At 38.4% G+C, this 20,961-nt stretch overlaps 1 protein-coding gene across 6 annotated transcripts in view; it reads left to right on the forward strand.

Annotated features, from left to right (window-relative positions):
- PDE1C (phosphodiesterase 1C) overlaps window positions 1-20,961 on the forward strand; it is a 511,032-nt gene that overhangs the window by 387,412 nt on the left and 102,659 nt on the right. For all 6 annotated transcript variants that reach the window (XM_040472308.1, XM_040472309.1, XM_040472310.1 and 3 more), the window contains exons 4-6: window positions 13,775-13,888; window positions 15,761-15,943; window positions 16,931-16,997. In XM_040472308.1, coding sequence (XP_040328242.1) covers window positions 13,775-13,888; window positions 15,761-15,943; window positions 16,931-16,997 — 364 coding nt within the window. The remainder of the gene's footprint in view (window positions 1-13,774; window positions 13,889-15,760; window positions 15,944-16,930; window positions 16,998-20,961) is intronic.

Here is a 20,961-nt window from a genome sequence, read left to right on the forward strand (position 1 = left end):
TGATAATGCCTACATAAAAAGTCCCCTTGACTCTTTTTTTTTCCTATTAATATAGCAGAAGAATGGAGGATCTTTTGGCTTTTGACACATTCCGCTATTAGATTGTGCTAGAGCAGTCAGACAATGAATGGTAATGCACCACGGGTCCAGATCTCTACCTGCCCCCCACCCCAAAGCTCTAACAGAATGATTTACAGTTGGCAGGAAATTGAAAGGTAATTAGGTTGAAAACAAACTTCAAATGTTAATAATATGCAAATTGGTTTCCTGTTTCATTGGTAAGGACTGTACAATACAACACAATCACCGTGACAGGTTCTTTCACACCCTTGCCTCCCTGTCGTCACCCCATCAGCCTCATGCCTAGCTCTGGATTTCCTTCTTCACAGACCCTTCGTGGCCAGCCTGCCTCAGGGAAATTACCCGTGAAATGAAACGGACTTCTGAGGATGAACTGGAAAGGGAGAGCACAAATGCAAGGAGGGAAGGTGCCTCATACCTTAGAGCTCCGCAGGTGTCGTGGCCAGGAAAGGTGGGATCAGGGAGCCCTTAGGAAAGTCACCCAGCAAGCCAAAGGAAAGTCACTTAGCAAGTCAACCATTTGCTAGCATCTCAGTTTCTTCAGCTGGCCCTGAGACTCTCCAGCCTGAAATAGCCTTGAGTCTTTGGTTCTTACCATGCTCCAAACATCACTGATTGTAAGCCCTTGTTGGATCCTCTCCAAGGCCATCGTACAGTTAACAGCTCACCCATAAACATTTCTCCCTTCCCCTGCTGAAACCAAGCAGAAGGATCTGGGAGGTAGATACTAAACAGGCCACGTGAACAGAGAGACCCCTGTAAAACCAGTCAGGGTGAGGACAACGTCAGTCCAGCCTGTTATCAATATTCCATTGAGCTGTAGGGCTATGTCCTTTTTTCTAAATTAAAATTTTTCTTTCGAGATGGATTCAGATTATTGTTAGAAGTAATATGGAGAGAGTTCCATGTACTCTTTACCCAGTTCCCACAATGGAAGCATCTTGTAAAACTATAGTGCAACCAGGATATTGACATGAGCACAATCCACTTATCTTTCTCAGATTCCCCCAGTTTTATTGTACTCATGTGTGCATGTGTGTGCACATATGTTTAGTCCTGTGCAACTTTATTAGGCATGTTGGTTTGTGCATTGTTCCCACGGTCAGGATCCAGGATAGTGCCACCATCCCAAGCTCCCTTTTATGCTCCCATCTTTGTCCCACTCTCCTCCCCCTTCCTCTCCTGGCAGCCAATAATCTGTCCTTCGTATCACAATCCTGTCGTAGTAAGAATGTGATATAAATGGAATCATATAATACATAACTTTGGGATTGCCTTTTTTCACTCAGGATAGTCTCCACGAGAACGATGTCATATTTGTCAGAAAGTTTGGGAAGTTATCCCATAATCAGCATGATTATGATTCTCAGTTTAAAAAGAGTATTAAGTTAACAAGCCCCCTTAATATACAGTTAGTATCCCATTTGATCTTCTCAACAGGGTAGAAACAAAAGGGTTAAAAGGAAAAACAAGTATAGGGGCGCCTGGGTGGCGCAGTCGGTTGAGCGTCCGACTTCAGCCAGGTCACGATCTCGCGGTCCGTGAGTTCGAGCCCCGCGTCAGGCTGTGGGCTGATGGCTCGGAGCCTGGAGCCTGTTTCCGACTCTGTGTCTCCCTCTCGCTCTGCCCCTCCCCCGTTCATGCTCTGTCTCTCTCTGTCCCAAAAATAAATAAAAAACGTTGAAAAAAAAAAAAGGAAAAACAAGTATAGATGACAGGATTCCATTTCCTAGCTGTGGCAGAGGTTGGCTGGCTCTCCAGCAAACCAGCTCCCTCGTCCTCCAGGGCATACAGCCAGACTACATCCTCCAGCTTCTCTCTTGGAAAGGTGTGGCCATGAACTGGGCTCTGAACAATGGAGAGTGACCAGAAGTGATGAGTTCCAATTGCAGCCTGGTTCATAAAACCCTCCCACATGTGTCCTTTCACATTCTCTTTCCTTCTGTGGCTGTCTTGGAACCTATGTCAAACTTAGTGGAGCCACAAGGTGAGATGAACAACCCTGATCGAACTTTCCCGAATCTCTTGACCTTTAGAGTTCTGAGTCACCAGAGGTGTGGGGGTGGCCACTGTGGATTTGGAGGCAGTGGAAGAAGGGAGGCAACAGTTACTGACTGTAACACTTCCTCTCCTACCATTTCCTCCCGGGACCTGGTGGGTCTGCTGCCTGTTCTGGTCCACGCACTGCTCTGTCCTCACACATGCAAAGCACCCTTGAGTCATGTTGGGAGTCTCTTACAGTTTTCTTTGAGTTTTTTTTGGTTTTTATTTCTACAATTCTTCTGGAATTAATCTTAAGGAAGGGAACTGTGCTAATTCAGCATCTTGTTAGCCATTCTTTGCAGGTTTTTATCCACAAATTAATTTTATTTGTATCTGTTATAAAAGAAAAAAAAACCCAAAAGTGGATTTATCTTATTAAAATATACTATGTTTCTAGTATGGTAGAATTTCTGTGATTTTGCTGGGCGAGTGAACTTTACTTAGCTTCTCTGGATAATCATTCCAACACAGTGCAATTCAGGTTGAATAAGGAACTGAATTCAGGAAGGAAAGTGAGGGAGCCATGGGGCTGGGCTGATTCTTAAGATGTAGAGAAATTTGTCCATGTGTGGTTTCAACCTGCCTAAATCTTCCTGCAGATTTCCCTCTTATTTCCGCTCATCTTCCTTTTCTCATTACCACCATTCAAAGACATTTTTAGTCCTTCTCATTTCTTTGGTCTGTCCCAACAGATGTTTTTGAAGTGGCATGTTTATTAGCAGAGAAAAGTGATGGTGATTCTTTGCACATGAATAGCTGCAAATGAAAAATGGCTTCTGGAACTTACCTCTTGGTAGGCTGGCAGGATTTCGTCTCCATCTCCCTCCACAGCCCCCAGCATGGCCTGTGGTAGATTCTGAATGATGCTCTGAGTTTTCCTTTTCATTCTTTTTATTTCTTTTTCCTGAAGAAAGCTGGCCAATAAAGTGGGTTCTCACATTAGCACTCTATTCTAATAAGCTCTGCCCACCTAGAGTCATACTTTAGAGAGACAATGTCTTCCTTCAGGAGTAAAGATTTTCCTAGCATAATTGTGTGTCTTGCACTTATTTTTTAATTTTTTTTTTTTTTTGCAATATCTCTTTTTAACAGAATATGTGAGGGATGTCTGGGTAGCTCAGTGGGTTAGGCATCCGACTCTTGGATCTTGGCTCATGTTCTCGTGGTTCGTGACACTGAGCCCCAGGTCGGGCTCCATCCTGGGATTCTCTCTCTCCCTTTCTCTCTGCCCCTTCCCCCACTCAAAGTAAATGAATAAACTTAAAAAACAAAACAAAACCTAGAATGTGTGAGTTGAGTGACAGTGAAAACAAGTAAGGGATAAACTAGTATTAAAGAATTATTTCTCTAGAAGACCAAGAATGACTAGAGGGAACCCCCTTTCTAAATCAATACATTATATGATCATAAGAACTCCATAGGAGCAAAGTCAATATTATCAACTCGAAATGAATTGATACTTTAACCCTAGGTCATAATACCTCCTGGAATACCATAAAAATACAAGGCTTCTCCTGGTCTAAACAGTGCTTTCTGCCTGGTGTTGATAGTGAGTTTGCATGCATGTGCACTCACATCCTCTCACTCTCTCACCCACAAACATGCATCCTGAAAGGAGATTTACTCTGTAGAACAGAAAGTAAGAGAAGACTGAATATTCAGGTATGTTCATGGTGTAGCTTCATGAAAACAAGAGGCATCAGAGAATCCACAGCAACCTAGAGAGTATGTAGTGATACCCTCAAGTGGGCATCCAAAGAATGGGCCCATGCTGGTGGAATAGAACAATCGCACGTAGACCAGGATCATTTAAAAGCAATTTATATTTAGCTGTTTTAGTTATGCTTGTAGCAGATTCTCTTGCCTACTTATGTTGTGTTTAAATTAATATAAAAGTACAGGTGCACATCCTTACACATGCCAGCTGGATATTGAGAGGAGAAGGCTAAAATAGCGACGTGGTTAAGGGACACAGGGCCAGAATTAAATGCTTTGTAATAAGTCTTGGTATTTAGGAGTATAATTTCTTCAGCTTTGTTCTTTTTTGTTCAAAAACCATATTTGGTATATTTGGTCGCATTTCCAAATAAATTTTAGCACCAACCTGTCAATTTCTACCAAATGACCTGTGGACAATTTGTTTGGGATTACATGGAATCTATAGATGAATTTAGGCAGAATTCATATTTCTTAAATACTGAGTTTTAAATTTATGTACATGGATTATTCTTTAGGCCATTTAGACTTCTCTTAATAATATCTTACAGTTTTTTATAGAGTTCTTTTTTGTCTTTTATAAAGTTTATTTCTGGATACTTTCCTTTTTGATGCTTTTGTAATTATTTATTGCTGTTTATCCAGTGACCTTGCTAAATTCACCTTTTAATTATAATACTTGCAAATTCTTTTAGATATCCTGTCTATGTAGGATTTCATCTGTAGTACAGTTTTATTTTTCCTTTCCAGTATTTATGCCTTTTATTTCTTCTCCTTTCTTTCTTGAGCTGGTGAGAACTTCCCATATAGGCTTGAAGGGAATTCGTGGTAATACATGTCCCCATATTAGCTAGTTCAACAGGAAAACTCACCATATTTCAGTATTATGTATGATGATGTTTGCTGTAGTATTTTGTTTTAAAGACCCCGTGTCAGATTTAGGAAATTCACTTTGACTCCTTCTTTGTGAAGATATTTATCATGAATAGATGTTTTCTCAAATGCTTTTTCTAAACCTGTTATGAAGAGTGTATGATTTTTTCTTTCATTTCTGTTAAAATAATACCATTTATTCATTGCTTTAAAATATTAAAGCAACCCTGCATTTTGCAAGTTTGCTTGGTGTTTGCTTTCCATTTTATTTATCTCTGGATTTAGTTTGCTAAAATTCTGTTTAGGATTTTTGCATCTATGTTTATGAGAGACTGATCTGTAATTCTGTTATTATAATTGTCTTGTTTAGTTTTGGATGCAAGAGTATGCTGGCTTCACAAAATGAATTGGAAAATGTTTCTTCTTTTGCTTTTCTCTGGAAGATTGTGTTATGTCCTCTTTGGATGAATTCATTGATAAAATGATTTAGCACTGTCATTTTCTTTGTGGTAAAATATTAAACTATGGATTCAGTTTCTTCAGTGGATACAGAAGTATTTATATTTTATCTTTTTTCTTATAAAATTTTTTGATAAATTAAGTTGTCTGAAATTTAAAAACTTTATCTCAATTTTTAAATGTATCTGCAGAAAAGTATTTATGTTATTTTTTTAGTATTTTTTAAAATATCTCTGGGATCTGTAGTAATATTCTCTCTTTTATTCTTGATATTTGGTTACTTGTGCCTTTTTTTTTTTTTTTTGTCTTGATCAGTCTTGTTTGGCTTAACCATTTCATTAAGCTTTTCAATTATTTGAATTATTGAATTCAATTATTAAGCTTTATTGATTTACCTAGCTTTTGGTTTTGGTGATTATTTTTTGTTATTATTTTGGCTTTATTTTTCCTAAGTAAACGTTTATTTTCTACTTAATTAAGTTTTGTTTATTGTGTTTATTTATTTATTTTTTTGCTATCTTTAACTTCTTCTGGATTAACTTGTTCTTTTTCTGTTTTCTTGAAATGGGTTAACTTACTTTTTCTAATTTCTTGAGATAGATAATAAGATCACTTATTTTCAGATGTTCTCCCTTTCTGATCTAGTTAGTTAAGGCTATATATTTCCAGGGGCACCTGGGTGACCCAGTGGGTTAGGCATCTGACTTCGGCTTAGGTCATGGTCTCTCGGCCCATTAGTCCAAGCCCCACATCAGGCTCTGTGCTGACATCTCAGAGCCTGGAGCCTGCCTCAAATTCTATGTGTCCCTCTCTCTCTGCCCTTCCCCCACTCATGTTCTCTGTCTGTCTCTCAAAAATGAATAAATGTTAAAAAATTAAAAAATAAAAGACTATATATTTCCCTCTCAGCACTGCTTTACCTGAATGCCACACGTTTGATGTATCATATTTTTATTGACATTAGAATGGTTTTCTCATTTAATCTTTGACCCACGGTTATTTAGAAGTATATTCCTAAAGTTTCAAACATTTAGAATATTTCTATTCATTTTTTTCTGTTATTGACTTCAACCTGAGTTCCACTGTTATTAGAGAACATTATCTGATTTCAATTATTTGAAATTTGTTGATATTTTTGCTATGACCCAGCATACAGTCAATTTTGATAACTGTTACATGTGCATTTGAAGAGAATGTACTCTGCAACTGACTGTAGTGTTCATTCAGTACATGTTCAATTAGGTCAATTTTGTTAATAATGATATTTAAAGTCTTGTATAACATTATGTTTTTACTAGTCAATAACGTATATAGAGAGGTGTGTAAAAATACAGAAATGCACCTAGGCATCCAGTTGTTTTTTTTTTTTTTTTTAAGTGAAAGAATAATTCGAGCCCATGAATGTATTTAAATCTATTTGAACCTCTGCCTAAGCATGTTGGGAGCCATAGAAGCAAAATTCTCTTTTATTTAAGGCATTAACAAAAGGTAAAAGTTACATAACTAGGCTATTCTTGCCAGTCATCATTTTTGTTGGTGTTCGTGCTTTTGGGGGTCACTATATCAGGATATCACATGCTCCAAACAAGTCCTTTCCCAGAAATTATTAAAAACAACACTCCATGCTACCACCAAACTCATGCAACACCTTATTTATCACTGTGCTCTCACATGAGAGATTATATTCCTACTGCACTGTTCAGGCTATTAGACAAGCCTAATTACAACAAAAATGTATAGAATTTTCCCACTTACTAAGTAACTGCACTCCTTTGCTCTGCTGCTAGATTTTTTAAAACGCTACTCTTTAGGACGCCTGGGTGTCTCAGTCGGTTAAGTGTCTGACTCTTGGTTTAGGCTAGGGTCATGGTCTCACGGGTTCATGAGTTTGAGCCCTGCATCCGGCTTCACACTGACAGTGTGGAGCCCGCTTGGGATCTCTCTCTCCCTCTCTTTCCGCACCTCCCCTGCTCACGCTCTCTCTCTCTCTCTCTCTCTCTCTCTCTCAATAATAAATAAACTTAAATTAAAAAAAAAATGAAAATCTTATCATGCCGCTCCCTACCCCATTTAAAAATTGTCCAGGGGAATCCACATTATCTCCAGGAGAAAATTAAATTTCTTTAGCTTGGCACAATAGTCCCGCCAGGGTCTGGCTTCTTTCTGCCTTCTTCTAAAATTTTATCTCTTCACATACCCCTAAGTTCCAGCTACCTATGGGAATTTCCTGAATGGATCACAGTCTTCTGGCTGCTCCCTTAGTCTAAAGTTTGCCAGTTTTTTGTTTTGTTTTGTTTTGTTTTTTATCTCACTTGCCTGGCTGATGCCTATCTGGCCTCCAGTGGCTCTGATGTCATCTCCTCAAGTGAGTGCCTTGTTATTTGTACATTCCCCTCCTTTTTGCTTTCTTAGCACCTTTGTCACCTCAGGGATCATGCTTGCCATGCTTCGTGGCAGGTGCCTATTAGCTGTCCATCTTCCCTAATTAAGGAAAAGTTCTGCATTTTCTCCTTTGGATTGTTAGAGCCTGTCACAGTGCCTGCATACAGAAAGCACCCAGCAAATGCTGAATGAGTGTTACAAGTGCAGGCACCCGAATTAATTATAAAAACAAACCAGAAAAATACTCAGATGGCATTGGCAGATGACATTAAAACATAAATCTGAGGGTCACTTAGAGTATCCCACTTTAGGGCTGTTTTAGGAGGAATTGTTCTAATTTACTTTCTGTGGCATTTAGGTAAGTGGCAGGGGATGGGAGTGACATGGAGGAAACAGGTGTGTGAAAAGTACACAGAGATGTTTTTGCCTTACAAATACACGGATGTGATGAACTGAAACACTGAGTGTTTTATTCAAAAGAGTTTTTAGGACTCATGATTCCCTGGAACCTTCACGGGAAGTGTTTTAAAAGATCCAGTTGCCTTTTACATTCTTTCAAATTAAACAAAGCCTGTCTGAGATAACAGCCATCCTTGGCCCTGGTGGCATTTTTGTTGCTGCTTATCCATTCTCAAAGGGAATAACCTGGGGCAGAAAGGACCGACAATAAGAAACCGTCTTTCCTGGCTTTTTATTCCAGTTTATTTTTGCTTGGTAGGCTTTTCTGATGATTTCATTGTAGTAGTGTCTAAAGCTCAACGAATATATGTGCTTTCAAAGCATAGTATAGGAGGGTTTTTAGGACGTCACCTGGGTGGGGAGTAGTGCTTAGTCCATTGTAGGGCAATTTTCTGGGTTATGAAGTTGAGTCAAAAAGTTGTTTCCTAATAAAATCAACCCCATTGGTTCTGGAAAATTATCCATTCCAACTGCCTTTCAAATTCAAAAATATGGTGTTCGGCCTTTCCTCAGTTCCTCTCTTCTGATGCTTATATGCGTTTCAAATAATGGCATGGTCTCAAGGTAACTCAGCATCCAGGACTTGCTCTGGGCTTGAGGGCACGGGAAGCTAAGTAACACAGCATTTCATCATATGCCTTGTAGCTGGGAAGCCCGTGGAAAGCAGCTTCTGTAGAGAAGTGGAGGACTCGGGTAAAGATGCCGTGGTTCATCCACAATAAAATTATACCCTTCATAACAGAAAGGCATATTGCCAAAGTTTGAAAGCATAAGCCAGTCCTAAAATGGTGTTGCACTTCTATATTGGAACCATTATCTGGCAGCCATGGTGACAGAAATAAATGTAGTGCTGGAAACTATGAACATTCACGCAGAAGAGAAACTTTATTATTGGTATTGTTGTATATTTCCCCTTTCCCTCCCTCAGCTTTCTCCCTCCCTCCCTTCCTTTAGGTGCCTGGACCAAAATTTCTTATGAATAGTATTAAATAGCTAGTTATATAGAGTAGAGCTGACCTGGGATTGGTCCTTTGGGACCTTGGCTTTTAGGTGAAATGAATCCACATGGAAAAATACCCAGACAAATTTCACTGAGAAAACAAAGGAGGGCATCCGAGCCTTCCTCCTTTCGCTAGTCTTCTCCAAAGTTAACAAAAATACTTTATAACGTGGGTATGAGAGATCTTGGCTATTTTTAGACAACTCTTCTTAAGATGGATTCAAATCTAGGGATTTGGTGGCAGTGGTGAAAGAGCTAATTTGAAACTCTTCCATTCATGAAGCTACAGACTCATGTGGTAGGTAGGGAAGGACAGGGCATCATATTCCAAGAAGGATAAGGAGGAGAGGGTGTAGAGGGGGCCAGTGGAGAAACACCCACCTGAATGCTGTCTTAGAGCTCAACAATATTTGAAAATAAGGACATTTGGAATTTTCTAGGGTTTGTGTGGTGGCTGCATAAAGCATAAAGCTGGCAGCTATGTGGACAGGGACAGCTATGGCTTGTGTTTGATGGGTGCCAGTCCAGATAGGAGCTGGGCGTCTAAAAAGTTGGTCACCATTTACTTCTTTTTTTCTAAAAAAAAAGTTTATATAGTCTTTCTATTGTCGTGTTTTGTTTCTTTTAAATTTCTTTTCCTGTCTCAATATGTTTGCTTTTTATTACATTATGATTTCCGCTCTCACCTTTGTTTCACAGATCCATGTTTTCTTGAATTTTATTGAACACAAAGCAGATGTTCCCTGAAACTTACTTCTGTTGCCATTAGTGAATTTTATTTTTGAAAGTGAGTCCTTGCTCTTCATTTTGAGTGCTGTATTCTCTTTCTTGAATGCTGAATCTTTTCATTGATATGTTTTATATATATTATATATATAATAATATATTATATAAGTATATATTATAAGTATATACATAAGTATATATGATATATAATATATAATAATGTATATATATAATATATAATAATGTATGTATATATATATATATATATATTTCTGTTTAGTTGTTCTTGAACAAAGAGAGGTGACTGTCAACTAGGTGCTCTCCATAAACACACTGAGTGTGTCCTAGGTTTCCTTTGTGTCCACCAGGGTGTAGGTAGAATCTTTTGCTCATCTTGTAAGCCAGGGAAATGGGAACAGATAAGAATTTTTAGTACTTCTTACGCATCCTAAAGGTACTTTATTCTGTATTATTTCTTCTCTGGGTTTGTTGAAGTCACTCAGTTATGGGTTTGCTTGTATTCACAACTTTCTGTTGTGTCAGACCTTCACAGCAGATACATAAATGTGGCTGTGCCCAATGTCTGACTGGCACGACTGGTGACTACATCAGGATGGAGCCCCACACTGTTGATTTTCTGCTACTTGTGGTACCAAGCCTGGGACTTTCCAGGGGAGATGATTTTCAGCACTCTAATCTGAACTGTGGAGTGGGATTCCAGGTGATGCTTTCCCTGGGAGCCCCACTCCTGTTCTGGCCTGTGGTCCTGGTATGAGATCACAAGATGATACCCAACTCTTCTAGACTTGTATTGCCCCGATATTGTGCTTTCCTGGGAGTAGGGATCTTTAAGAATAGTAGATTCAAAGCAGTATTCCATATAATGTTCTTAATAATTTCAGTTGTTTTTGACGATTATAATTGCTTTTTGGTTCATAAAAGTGACATAGGAAGCCCTTCTACTAGGAACAGGAGCTTGTCTTGGGAGAAGACCTGTCAATCATTTTTATATTTCCTTGGCCTTATATAATTAGGATTGTGTTTCATCTGCCATTTGTTAAAATCTTTGAAACTACTTGTCTATTTTGTAAAGACTGGCTTAGTTAAATCTAGGTCATGAATTCACAATCCATTTAATGGGAGAACCATGAATGTACTCCCACCCTTGAAAGATCACTGTCCTAGAGTATACCTTCAAGTTTATTGTTTTTTTGTTTTGTTTTGTTTTTTTGGAAAATCATATTAATGATGGATTTTTGAACTTATCCACACCTGAGACTATATTTGTAGGCAATTCTACTGTATAGATATAGACATAGATCTCTTGAATTATACCACATTATTCTTTAAAAAATGGTATTACTTTTAAATTGCTCTCTGGTATTTGGCAAATTCTATGGCCAGCTACATTTCTATTTACTTTGTAAGTCATATATTTTATTTTCTCAAACGTTTTCAAGTTATTTTCTCTATTCCTTGAAATGAAAAATTACAACAGCAAATGTTGGATGTTTTTATTTATTTTTTCCTGGTTTTATCTGATCCCTTTTCATCCTCTTACAAAAGGCTTTCTTCAGTCTAGGAAAACTTATTTGACTAAAGCTGCTTCTGTTTGTTTATTTCTTATGGAAGCCCTATTGCAGGTAGACAGAATCATCTGGTCCTTACTTCTATTAGTCTTACGTTTTGCCTAGCCATTTTTTTTTTTTTCTTTTGGTTCATTCCTCTTAGGTTTTGAGATTTGACATGGGTCCTATTAGAGATTCATGTCAATTCCTGGTGGAATCTTTAAACCCCAAATGAAGGGAGAAAATTAAAAAAAATTTTTTTAAATTTACCCTCATTTGACTTTGCTGGTTGAGATTCCAGACATCTTGGGGGTAGTTGGGCCCCTGGAGGTGAGAGTCAAAATTAGAGGCAGACTTAGCCAGGAATGTGTTTTGCTAAAGAACTTCCATTCCTTATTTGGAATAGCTCTCAGGGCTCACAGCTACAACAATCTCCCCATTCTTTGGCAGGCTGGCTGTCCACTGTGTGTGAGTGACTGGTAAGCCCTTCCATGCCAACTCCCTGTCCTGCTGCCCCTGAAATCCAGAACACTTCCTAGTGCTGCTAATGGGAGCCACAGGGCTGATCCTTACCTCTAAGCCCACAGAGGCCTCTGCTGGTTTCCTTTGCCTATTTTCCCATTACGTGCTGGAGATTCACAAGTCCAGTAGTGACCATCCTCAATCTAATTTCTTCTGTATTTTATATCACTGAAATTCCTGGGAATTTCTTTTGTGTGGCTGACCTACTGTTTAAGGTTAATCCAGAACTTTTCCTCAGTATTTACAGGTGATCATTTTCATGTAGATCTGGAGGGGAGTAGTCTACACCTGGCCAAGAAGTGACCTATTATCTCTTATGATGGCAAATCTGAGGATATTTTGAAGTCAGGAACGTGGGCATAGCCTTGGGAAATGGAGACTTCATAATACTCTTAGGTATATTGCTAGAATGTTTCCTGTCTGGCTGCCTCTGATGATCAAGGTCACTGAATAACAGCAACAATAATAGTAACAATTGCCTTCAGAAAAACAAAGAGGAAATGAGAATGTTGGTCAAAGAATAGAGACTTTTAGTTATAAGATGAATAAGTTTTGGGGATCTAATGTGTTTTGGTGATTATAGCACCGTGATTATAGTTAGCAAGTATTAGTTTCAAGTATTGTATACTTGAAAGTTGCCAACAGAGTAAATCTTAAATGTCTTTGCCGCACACACACACACACACACACACACACAAACAGGTTGTAAATATTTGAGATGATGAATGTGTTACCTAATCCTATTCTGGTAATCATTTTTGCAGTATATACATGTGTCAAATCACTGTGTTGCACACCTTAAATTTATACAATGTGATGTGTTAATTATATTAAAGCTAGAAAAAATCCACATGATTGATGTGAACATATTAATATCAATTTGATTTAATCTTTATATCAACTTAGAACATTTGGTGGTTGAATCTTCCTTTTTTTTTTTTTTTTTTTAGCTGACACTCAGAGAACTTAAATAACTGGCCTGGTATAGCACAGCTAGTATGTTGGGATATGGGGCTTAGACCCAAGGTTGTCCTCAAAGTTTCTGCTCTTTTCTTTACCTAGTGTCAAACAGCCCAAGGAGTTTGTTCAACCTCCATATCTCTGGTATTTACAGTGTTCTCAGTTACTGGACTTTGATCTTTTGCTGTCATTTTATTGCTCTCATATATGCTAACTCCTTCTCTGTGGGGATAATGTTGATATAAATAAGAGAGCATATTTTATCATTTCTTTTACATTGCCTGGAATACTTGACCAGCAGTGGGGAAGGTCTTGTCTTCATTACCTTGGTTTATCATCCAGCCTCTTCCCCCCCCCCCCCACCCCTCCACCCCCACCCCCTGCTTAGAGCTGGGGTATTAATCTGCAAGGAATTCCTCCTGTTCAGGAAAATAGTTTCTCTTCATGTATTCCTTATGTAGCCCTCTATGGGTATTTTGGTGGTCTGACTCTCCTTACCTATCCTGGAACACCCGTTGGCCATGAGGTTACCCATGCAGGCTCATGAAGCTGGTCACTGCTGAACAAACATAACATAGTCTTCAACACAGTGGAATCTCCAGTGGCATTTGGTGAATATTGGTGCTGCTCATGCTTTAATACGTCCAATGAGAACCAAAAAAATTGAAATCAGAGAAGCAGCAAAATCATTGGTAATTTAGGGAACTCTTAGATAGAAGATAGCTAGAAGTCTCGGGAGTGGTCAGTGCCTGGTGGATGAGAACATTTTTTGTTTTTGCTTCACATTGGCAAAAACGTATGTGTTTGTTTTATAACTTGCTCTTTTGATAAATACTGGTCTACTCCATCACTACATTTGTGTTTTCCTTTCAGGTATATTGGGATAAATAAAAATATTCCATGGCTGTAAAATGTGTCACTATAATTGTAAGATTGTTCTTTGTTTCCTCTATTCTAGTTTAGCCATGTCTTTTTTTCCCCCTAGGCTACGGTCTTTGGTCAAACAATTAGAGAGAGGAGAGGCTTCAGTGGTAGATCTTAAGAAGAATTTGGAATATGCAGCCACGGTACTTGAATCCGTGTACATTGATGAAACCAGGTAAGCTAGAAATGACAGAAGTTAGTGCACTGATGGGAAGTTTTCTGTCATGTGGTTTTCTGAAATGTCCCCCATGGCCTGTATGGGGTAGCAGTCAAATGACTGGTCATGGCACTTTAGTTTCCACAAAGGAATCAGGTAGATTTTTACCCTCACACATCCTCTGTACCTCCTCATCTAGAAAAGAAGCTACTTGAACTTCTCTCACATGGCCTTTATGACAATGAAGTGAGATAATGTAAGAGGAGAAGAAATGATTTTTAAAAATATGGTAAGATTTCTTATGAAGTGTAGAGTTCCACTGTAATTATTGCACATTGTCAGCCTCAGCCTAAAAATTATGTTCGTGTTTTAATTCACATCTGTCTCTAAGCGGAAACTCCTGAAGTGGTAGTGAAGCATTTATCCCCTTAAGCACCGAGAATTCCTCCTTCAATCTTACATGTTACTGATTTTCTTAATAGACTCATCCCACTTGAATTACCCAAAAGTATGAAAGCACTTCCAGTCACCAAATGCATTTGAAAATAGCAAAACGGCTTTTCTTTTGAAAAATGTTGACATGGTAAATATGAAAATCTTATCTTCTTTTTCCTAATTCAGACAGGCTCCTCTGTCAGTCTTACTTTCCTGTACCAGATTCCAATCTGAAAGGATTTCCCCCTGATCTAAGAATTATGTATGTGGCTTAGTGTTTGGTGACATGCTTGGTTCCTAATTTAAGGAAATTTGATATCTTAGTTTTTTCCCAAATGTTTCATTTTCTCCCCTGCCCCCCAATTGATGTGTCTAAAGGGGGGAAAAAAAGAACCTTTTTTAAAAAACCCTTTTTATGAACACCTGTTTATACTGCTTATTTTTAGCAGGGCTTAATATAAATATAAAATATAATTTTATTATAACTCATTACTATTTATGTTCTCTTCTGGTGGTCTGACCTATGAACAAGTTTGAAAAGTCAGGTAAGCACATCTGACTTACGTAACTGAGCTCAAATAAAGAACTGAATTATTTTGGAAATTTTTCTTGAATTTAGAATTTAAATTTCTATAGTGTGCTATCAAACTAGAAAGAATATCAGTTGACATCATTTCAGATGTTTATTATTTCAGAGGACTGGGTTGATGTGATTTGGATAATATTTACAAAGTAGTTCTTTTTCTCTTTTAAATTAAATTTTTAAAAAAATATTTATTTTATTTTATTTTAAACTTATTTTTATTAAAAATTTATTTATAATTGATGTATAACATTGGGTAACTTTCAGTTGTACAGTGGGTTGATTTATTATATGTTATATATTATAATGTTACCACCATAGCGTTAGCTAACACCTCTATCAGGTCACATAATCATCATTATTTTTTTGTGGTGGGAACAATTAAGATCTAGTCTCTTAGCAACTTCGGAGTTTGTGATACAGTATTATTGTCTATAGCAAAGTCTTTAAATATTCTTTTTTTAAACCCAAAATAATGCCACATGGTCCATCTCTAAAATAAACCTCCCTGTGAATGCATGTTTAAGTGGAGGATTTATATCCCATTCAAATTCCACAAACCTAGGAATACAGATACTGGGTGCTCCTTAGTGCAGTGGGTCTGAGACCTACAGCCCGAGATGGAGTATATTTGACTTCCTCTGAGTTCTGTGTTTCTTTGTCCAGTCTGGTAGACAGAACCATCCTGAAACATAAATGGTGAGGTTTTACAAGACTTACTAAAAACATGCTGTATTTTTTGTGGCCATTTTTATCTGGTTTCGTTGTACCTATGTATGCAGGTGGGGTAGAAAGAAGGAGCAGCTGTTTTGAACAGAGAGCTCTAACTTCAGATTTAATCTCAGTGTCCTGGTTGTATTTCCTCCATTCAGGCGACTCCTGGATACAGAGGATGAACTCAGTGACATTCAGTCAGATGCAGTGCCTTCTGAGGTCCGAGACTGGCTGGCCTCCACCTTCACGAGGCAGATGGGGATGATGCTCAGAAGGAGCGAGGAGAAGCCACGGTTCAAGAGCATTGTCCATGCAGTGCAGGCCGGGATATTTGTGGAGAGGTAAAGATAGCTGTCATTCAATGACCAAAGCAGCAAAAGGAACACCAGTTTCCAACAACTGAAAGCTTTTCTTTGATTTAATTTTGGTGTCTTTATAAACCAGAAAATTCTGGTGGAAACAGATAGTCTTGAATGAGAGATTGCCAAAACATATCTATTTAATCTCTGTAGCATCATTAGGACAAGCGTTTGCCTTTGCTCAGAATGCTTTCTGTTAACTAGAAAAGATCTGGTTTGAGTTTTAAAAAAGGCCATCATCTAATCCATCATCCTTTGACATATGTGGTTAGTGCCTGCATTTGGAACAGGGCAAAGATGCCTTGAGGTTGTTGACCCAGAGGGACCAGTTTGTTGAAAGGCTTTGAGTTCCCCATGACACTTTCCAATTTTGTTGGCCATTTTGCTCTTTAAGTTAAATTGCCCCCTTCCCCAGAAATAGATTGCAGTAATTGATTTCTTCTTGCTATAATCCTTACTGCACATATCAATTTATTCTTCCTATGACCCTCATTACACAGTTACAGGTTTTAGAAATGCCACATTCAGTTCAGAGTTCACCTGGGACATTTTTCTTTTTGTTTCTGACAGTTCTAAAGAACAAGCTCCTCCAAATGGGTTGCCCATAGGAGTTCCTCATTCAGGTTAAAGTGCTACTTTGCATACTGTCTATGCTGTACTATAATTCACTTCTGGCAGAAGAAGTGACCTATTTTAATAATTGACTTTCCAATTTGGGGCACAGAGATTAATTTTTTTTGTTTCTTTCCAATGGTTCACATATTTGGGATTGCTTTAATTTCTCTTGAATTTAACTCTTTCTTAGGCGACTTGAATGTCTATGAAAAAGGTTGTAAAACACAATTACGTTTCTTGGTTCACCCAACGACGTGACTTCTCATTATTTGTCAGCACTTAGTATAAGTGTGTGTCCTGCTAATTCCTGTTTGTAAGATATGACATTGCATTTTTCCCCTCTGACTTTGCCAGAATGTATAGACGGACATCAAACATGGTTGGACTGAGCTACCCACCAGCTGTTATTGAAGCATTAAAGGTAATACCAATGAAAAGATCTTACAGTGTATACAGTATCCTATAAAAAGTATAGTTAGATTTGTTGTTAGAAAATGAGAGGCTTTCATGTACAGGTTTCCCAGTCATTCTTGACTTCTTATTTTTCACTTATCTGTTCTTATAGTATCACAATCTTTTTGCCTTTGTCTTGCTAATTTTTTTCTTTCTTTCTGTTGTTTGTTTATTTATTTATAAATGCTTATTTATTTATTTTGAGAGAGAGAGAGAGACAGGGGGAGAGAGAGAATGAGTAGGGAAGGGCCAGAGAGAGAAGGGGAGAGAAGAGAGAGAGAATTCCAAGTAGGCTCCATGCTCAGCAAGAGCCTGACACAGGGCTCAATCTCATGGTGGCGAGATCATGACCGTGAAATCATGACCTGAACTGAAATCAAGAGTCAGATATTTAACCAACTGAGCCACCCAGGCGCCCTGATAATTTTTTAAATCACACAGTGCAGGGGCGCCTGGGTGGCGCAGTCGGTTGAGCGTCCGATTTCAGCCAGGTCACGATCTCATGGTCCGTGAGTTCGAGCCCCGCGTCAGGCTCTGGGCTGATGGCTCAGAGCCTGGAGCCTGTTTCCGATTCTGTGTCTCCCTCTCTCTCTGCCTCTCCTCCGTTCATGCTCTGTCTCTCTCTGTCCCAAAAATAAATAAAAAACGTTGAAAAAAAATTAAAAAAAAAAAAATCACACAGTGTGGGTTTCATATTTTTCAACATCACCATCAGAAGGATCTTTGCTGATCAAAGTGGTATCATTATCTGATTATTCTACGCCCATTTTGTAGATGAAGAAACTGAGACTTAGTGAGATTTTTTAAAAGATACAGTTAATTAGAGCCAGAGCTAAAGTTTGATACCAGAGTTCCAATCACATTGTAAGCTCTCAGTAACGTTTTACTGCATGAATGTGTGTCCCCAGAACCCATGTATCTTACTGTTTACCCAAGACTCCCACTGAGCCCAAAAGTTCCATGAGAAGTTACATAGACATTTGAGTCTAAGTGTGCTAAGTCCTGGAGAATTATTTTGTCAGGCAAGCTCTTGGAATTGTATAGAATATCTCTAAAAGCCTCAAAGTGGATGTATTCCTCTAGATATGCATCCGTTCAGGTCCACTGGTTTGAGGTTATCCTGGCTGTACTAAAGCGGATCTGGCTTCTGGATTTGAGGGTGGGGTTGTGCTAAGGGCCAGATCACTTGGCTCCTTGACATTGCATGATGTCTGTACATGGAATCATCCATTTGCTCAGGGACATCCTAGCATCATTACTATTGTTAAATGTATTGTTGTCTTTCTCTGAAACCTGAAACATGTATTACCTGATGATATTTTTGGAAGATAACTTAAATTACCTAGTTATGGAATCAGGGATGGGAGTGCTTAATTCAATGTCAAGAGTGAGCCTTTGGGGGCCATTTTGATTATATATTTCATAGTCTCTTTCTCTTGCTGCAAGAACATTCACTAATTGAATTTGTGAGACCCTGTATTCAGATTCTCAGTTCTCCATTTTCTGTCTCTTAGCTCATCCTAAGAACAGGAAAGATACTCAAGAAGGTTACAGCAAGAAGACACATTTCCTGTCACTCCTTTTCAATCCCCCCACCAGTGCCCAATACATTGGTGAAATTCGTAGCGACTTTCTCATTTAATCCGTGAAATCGCTTCACGAGATCTGATGTTTCATAACACCCATTATGAAGCTGCATTGATTTTCTTAACTGAACCTGAAACATTCAATGAAAGCTTAGGGACATTAAAAGAAGCCTTTATCTTATAATTTCTTCTTTTATTGTGAACATCAATACAGGTAGTTATACCTGTGCTAAGAAATTTATGAAAATATTTCTTCTAAATTGGAGCGTCTTTTCTATGCAAAATAACTGAAGAAAATGTGGAGCAACCTGGGATATCCATGAATTGTTATTTTTTAGCTTAGGGAAAAGTAATTCTCAGATGAGCACATGTTGTCTTTCTGAGGGGAAAGGAACCTAGATGATACAGCCCAAGAATAAGTACTAACTCTCCAAATTACTACCCTTTTCCACAAGTATTGCTGATAATGTGCATAAGGCTAAAGCTTCCCTTTGTCTTGATCCTGTCTGCTGTTTACTGGGGAAGTTCAAGATCTTTTTACAATGTAATATTTCTACCCCGGGGGGGGGGGGGGGGGGGGGGGGTGTTATCTGCAGTGGATTGAAGGTGAGTTGGCAAGATCACACAGATATTCTTTTTTTTGTTTTGTTTTGTTTTAGGTGGTGCTTGTTAGGAAAGGTTATTTCTACTTCATTGCCAGCAGTTTATATGGAACCACTATTGTTTCCTTCTATTATAGAAAATTTCCTGAAAGACTTAGAAAATACAATTCAGTAAAATAACCATCATGCCACTGTCATGTTAACCTTTGTGATTAATGTAAGAACATGACATAAAATCACACTTAAATAAGAGAATAATTAACCACCACCAATCTCTAAATTTGAAATTTTTGTTCTTTTAATTTTTTCCATCCAATATATGCTAGCTTCTCATTTGGGGAGTTTTCTCTCTAATCTTTTGAGGTGGGGTTATTGAAATTATAGAAGTGTTGTTATTGTTTAGAAGGCAGCTGTTGTGTAACTTAGAAAGAGACACCCTGGGCAGACTCCAGGTTTAAAGTGGGAGGAAATGAGGAGTTTCAGGCTATGTTAGACTGATAGGAAGTTCATGAAATTTTTCTTCGGGAATGGGCCTTGGGCCAAGTTTGGTAAGACAGGAAGAATGGCTTAAGACAGTTAAAGTAGGTGCTTGTTAAAAATGGAGACTCCACGTCCTGCAGCAGGATTCTGCAAGTCCCTCACCCAAGAATCAGCATTTTTTCCTGAGCACCTTGGGTGGTTCTGAAGAACATTAAAATTGGAGAATCACAACTACAGCCCTTTTAAAAATGAGTGGCAGACTCTGGAAAACAGTGTGGAGGTTCCTCAAAAAATTAAAAATAGATCTACCCTATGACCCAGCAATAGCACTGCTAGGAATTTACCCAAGGGATACAGGAGTGCTGATGCATAGGGGCACTTGTACCTCAATGTTTATAGCAGTACTTTCAACAATAGCCAAATTATGGAAAGAGCCTAAATGTCCATCAACTGACAAATGGATAAAGAAGTTGTGGTTTATATATACAATGGAATACTACTTGGCAATGAGAAAGAATGAAATCTGGCCTTTTGTAGCAATGTGGGTGGAACTGGAGGGTGTTATGCTAAGTGAAATAAGTCATACAGAGAAAGACAAATACCATATGTTTTCACTCTTATGTGGATCCTGAGAAACTTAACAGAAGACCATGGGGGAGGGGAAGGGGGAAAAAAGGAGAGGGAGGGAGGCAAACCATAAGAGACTCTTAAAAACTGAGAATAAACTGAGGGTTGATGAGGAGTGTGAGGGAGGGGAAAGTGGGTGATGGGCATTGAGGAGGTCACCTGTTGGGAGGCACACTGGGTGTTGTATGGAAACCAATTTGACAATAAATTTCATATTAAAAAAATAATAAACATATTCTTTATTTAAAAAAATTAAAATGAGTGGCAGGAGAGAACATCCATCTCACTATTCACACTCTTCCTCCTGTTTCCCTAACTCCTAATATTCAGAATAAATAATGACTTCTTACTGTGATGATTTCTCAATTTTCAGTGACAGCCTTTCTCTTTTCTATTCATTTGAGAGAATAGGATTAAAAAATCACAAAATGTTTTCCCACCTACTGAGTTGTCTGTGGACTTTTCCTTAGGACTAATGGTCAGACGATGGATGGCATGACAATGGCAATTATGGTAGCTAAGGTGAAGCTTTAGGTCTTGGGTTATCTTAAATGGCCCCGCTGTCTATGGCCTGGGCCCTGTTGGGCATTTAGGGCATGAGACCTCAGTCACAGCATATATTCACTGAGTTTACAAT

Source organism: Herpailurus yagouaroundi, unplaced genomic scaffold, assembly GCF_014898765.1.
Source record: "Herpailurus yagouaroundi ecotype Mexico unplaced genomic scaffold, PumYag 100, whole genome shotgun sequence".
NCBI classification, from domain to species: domain Eukaryota; kingdom Metazoa; phylum Chordata; class Mammalia; order Carnivora; family Felidae; genus Herpailurus; species Herpailurus yagouaroundi.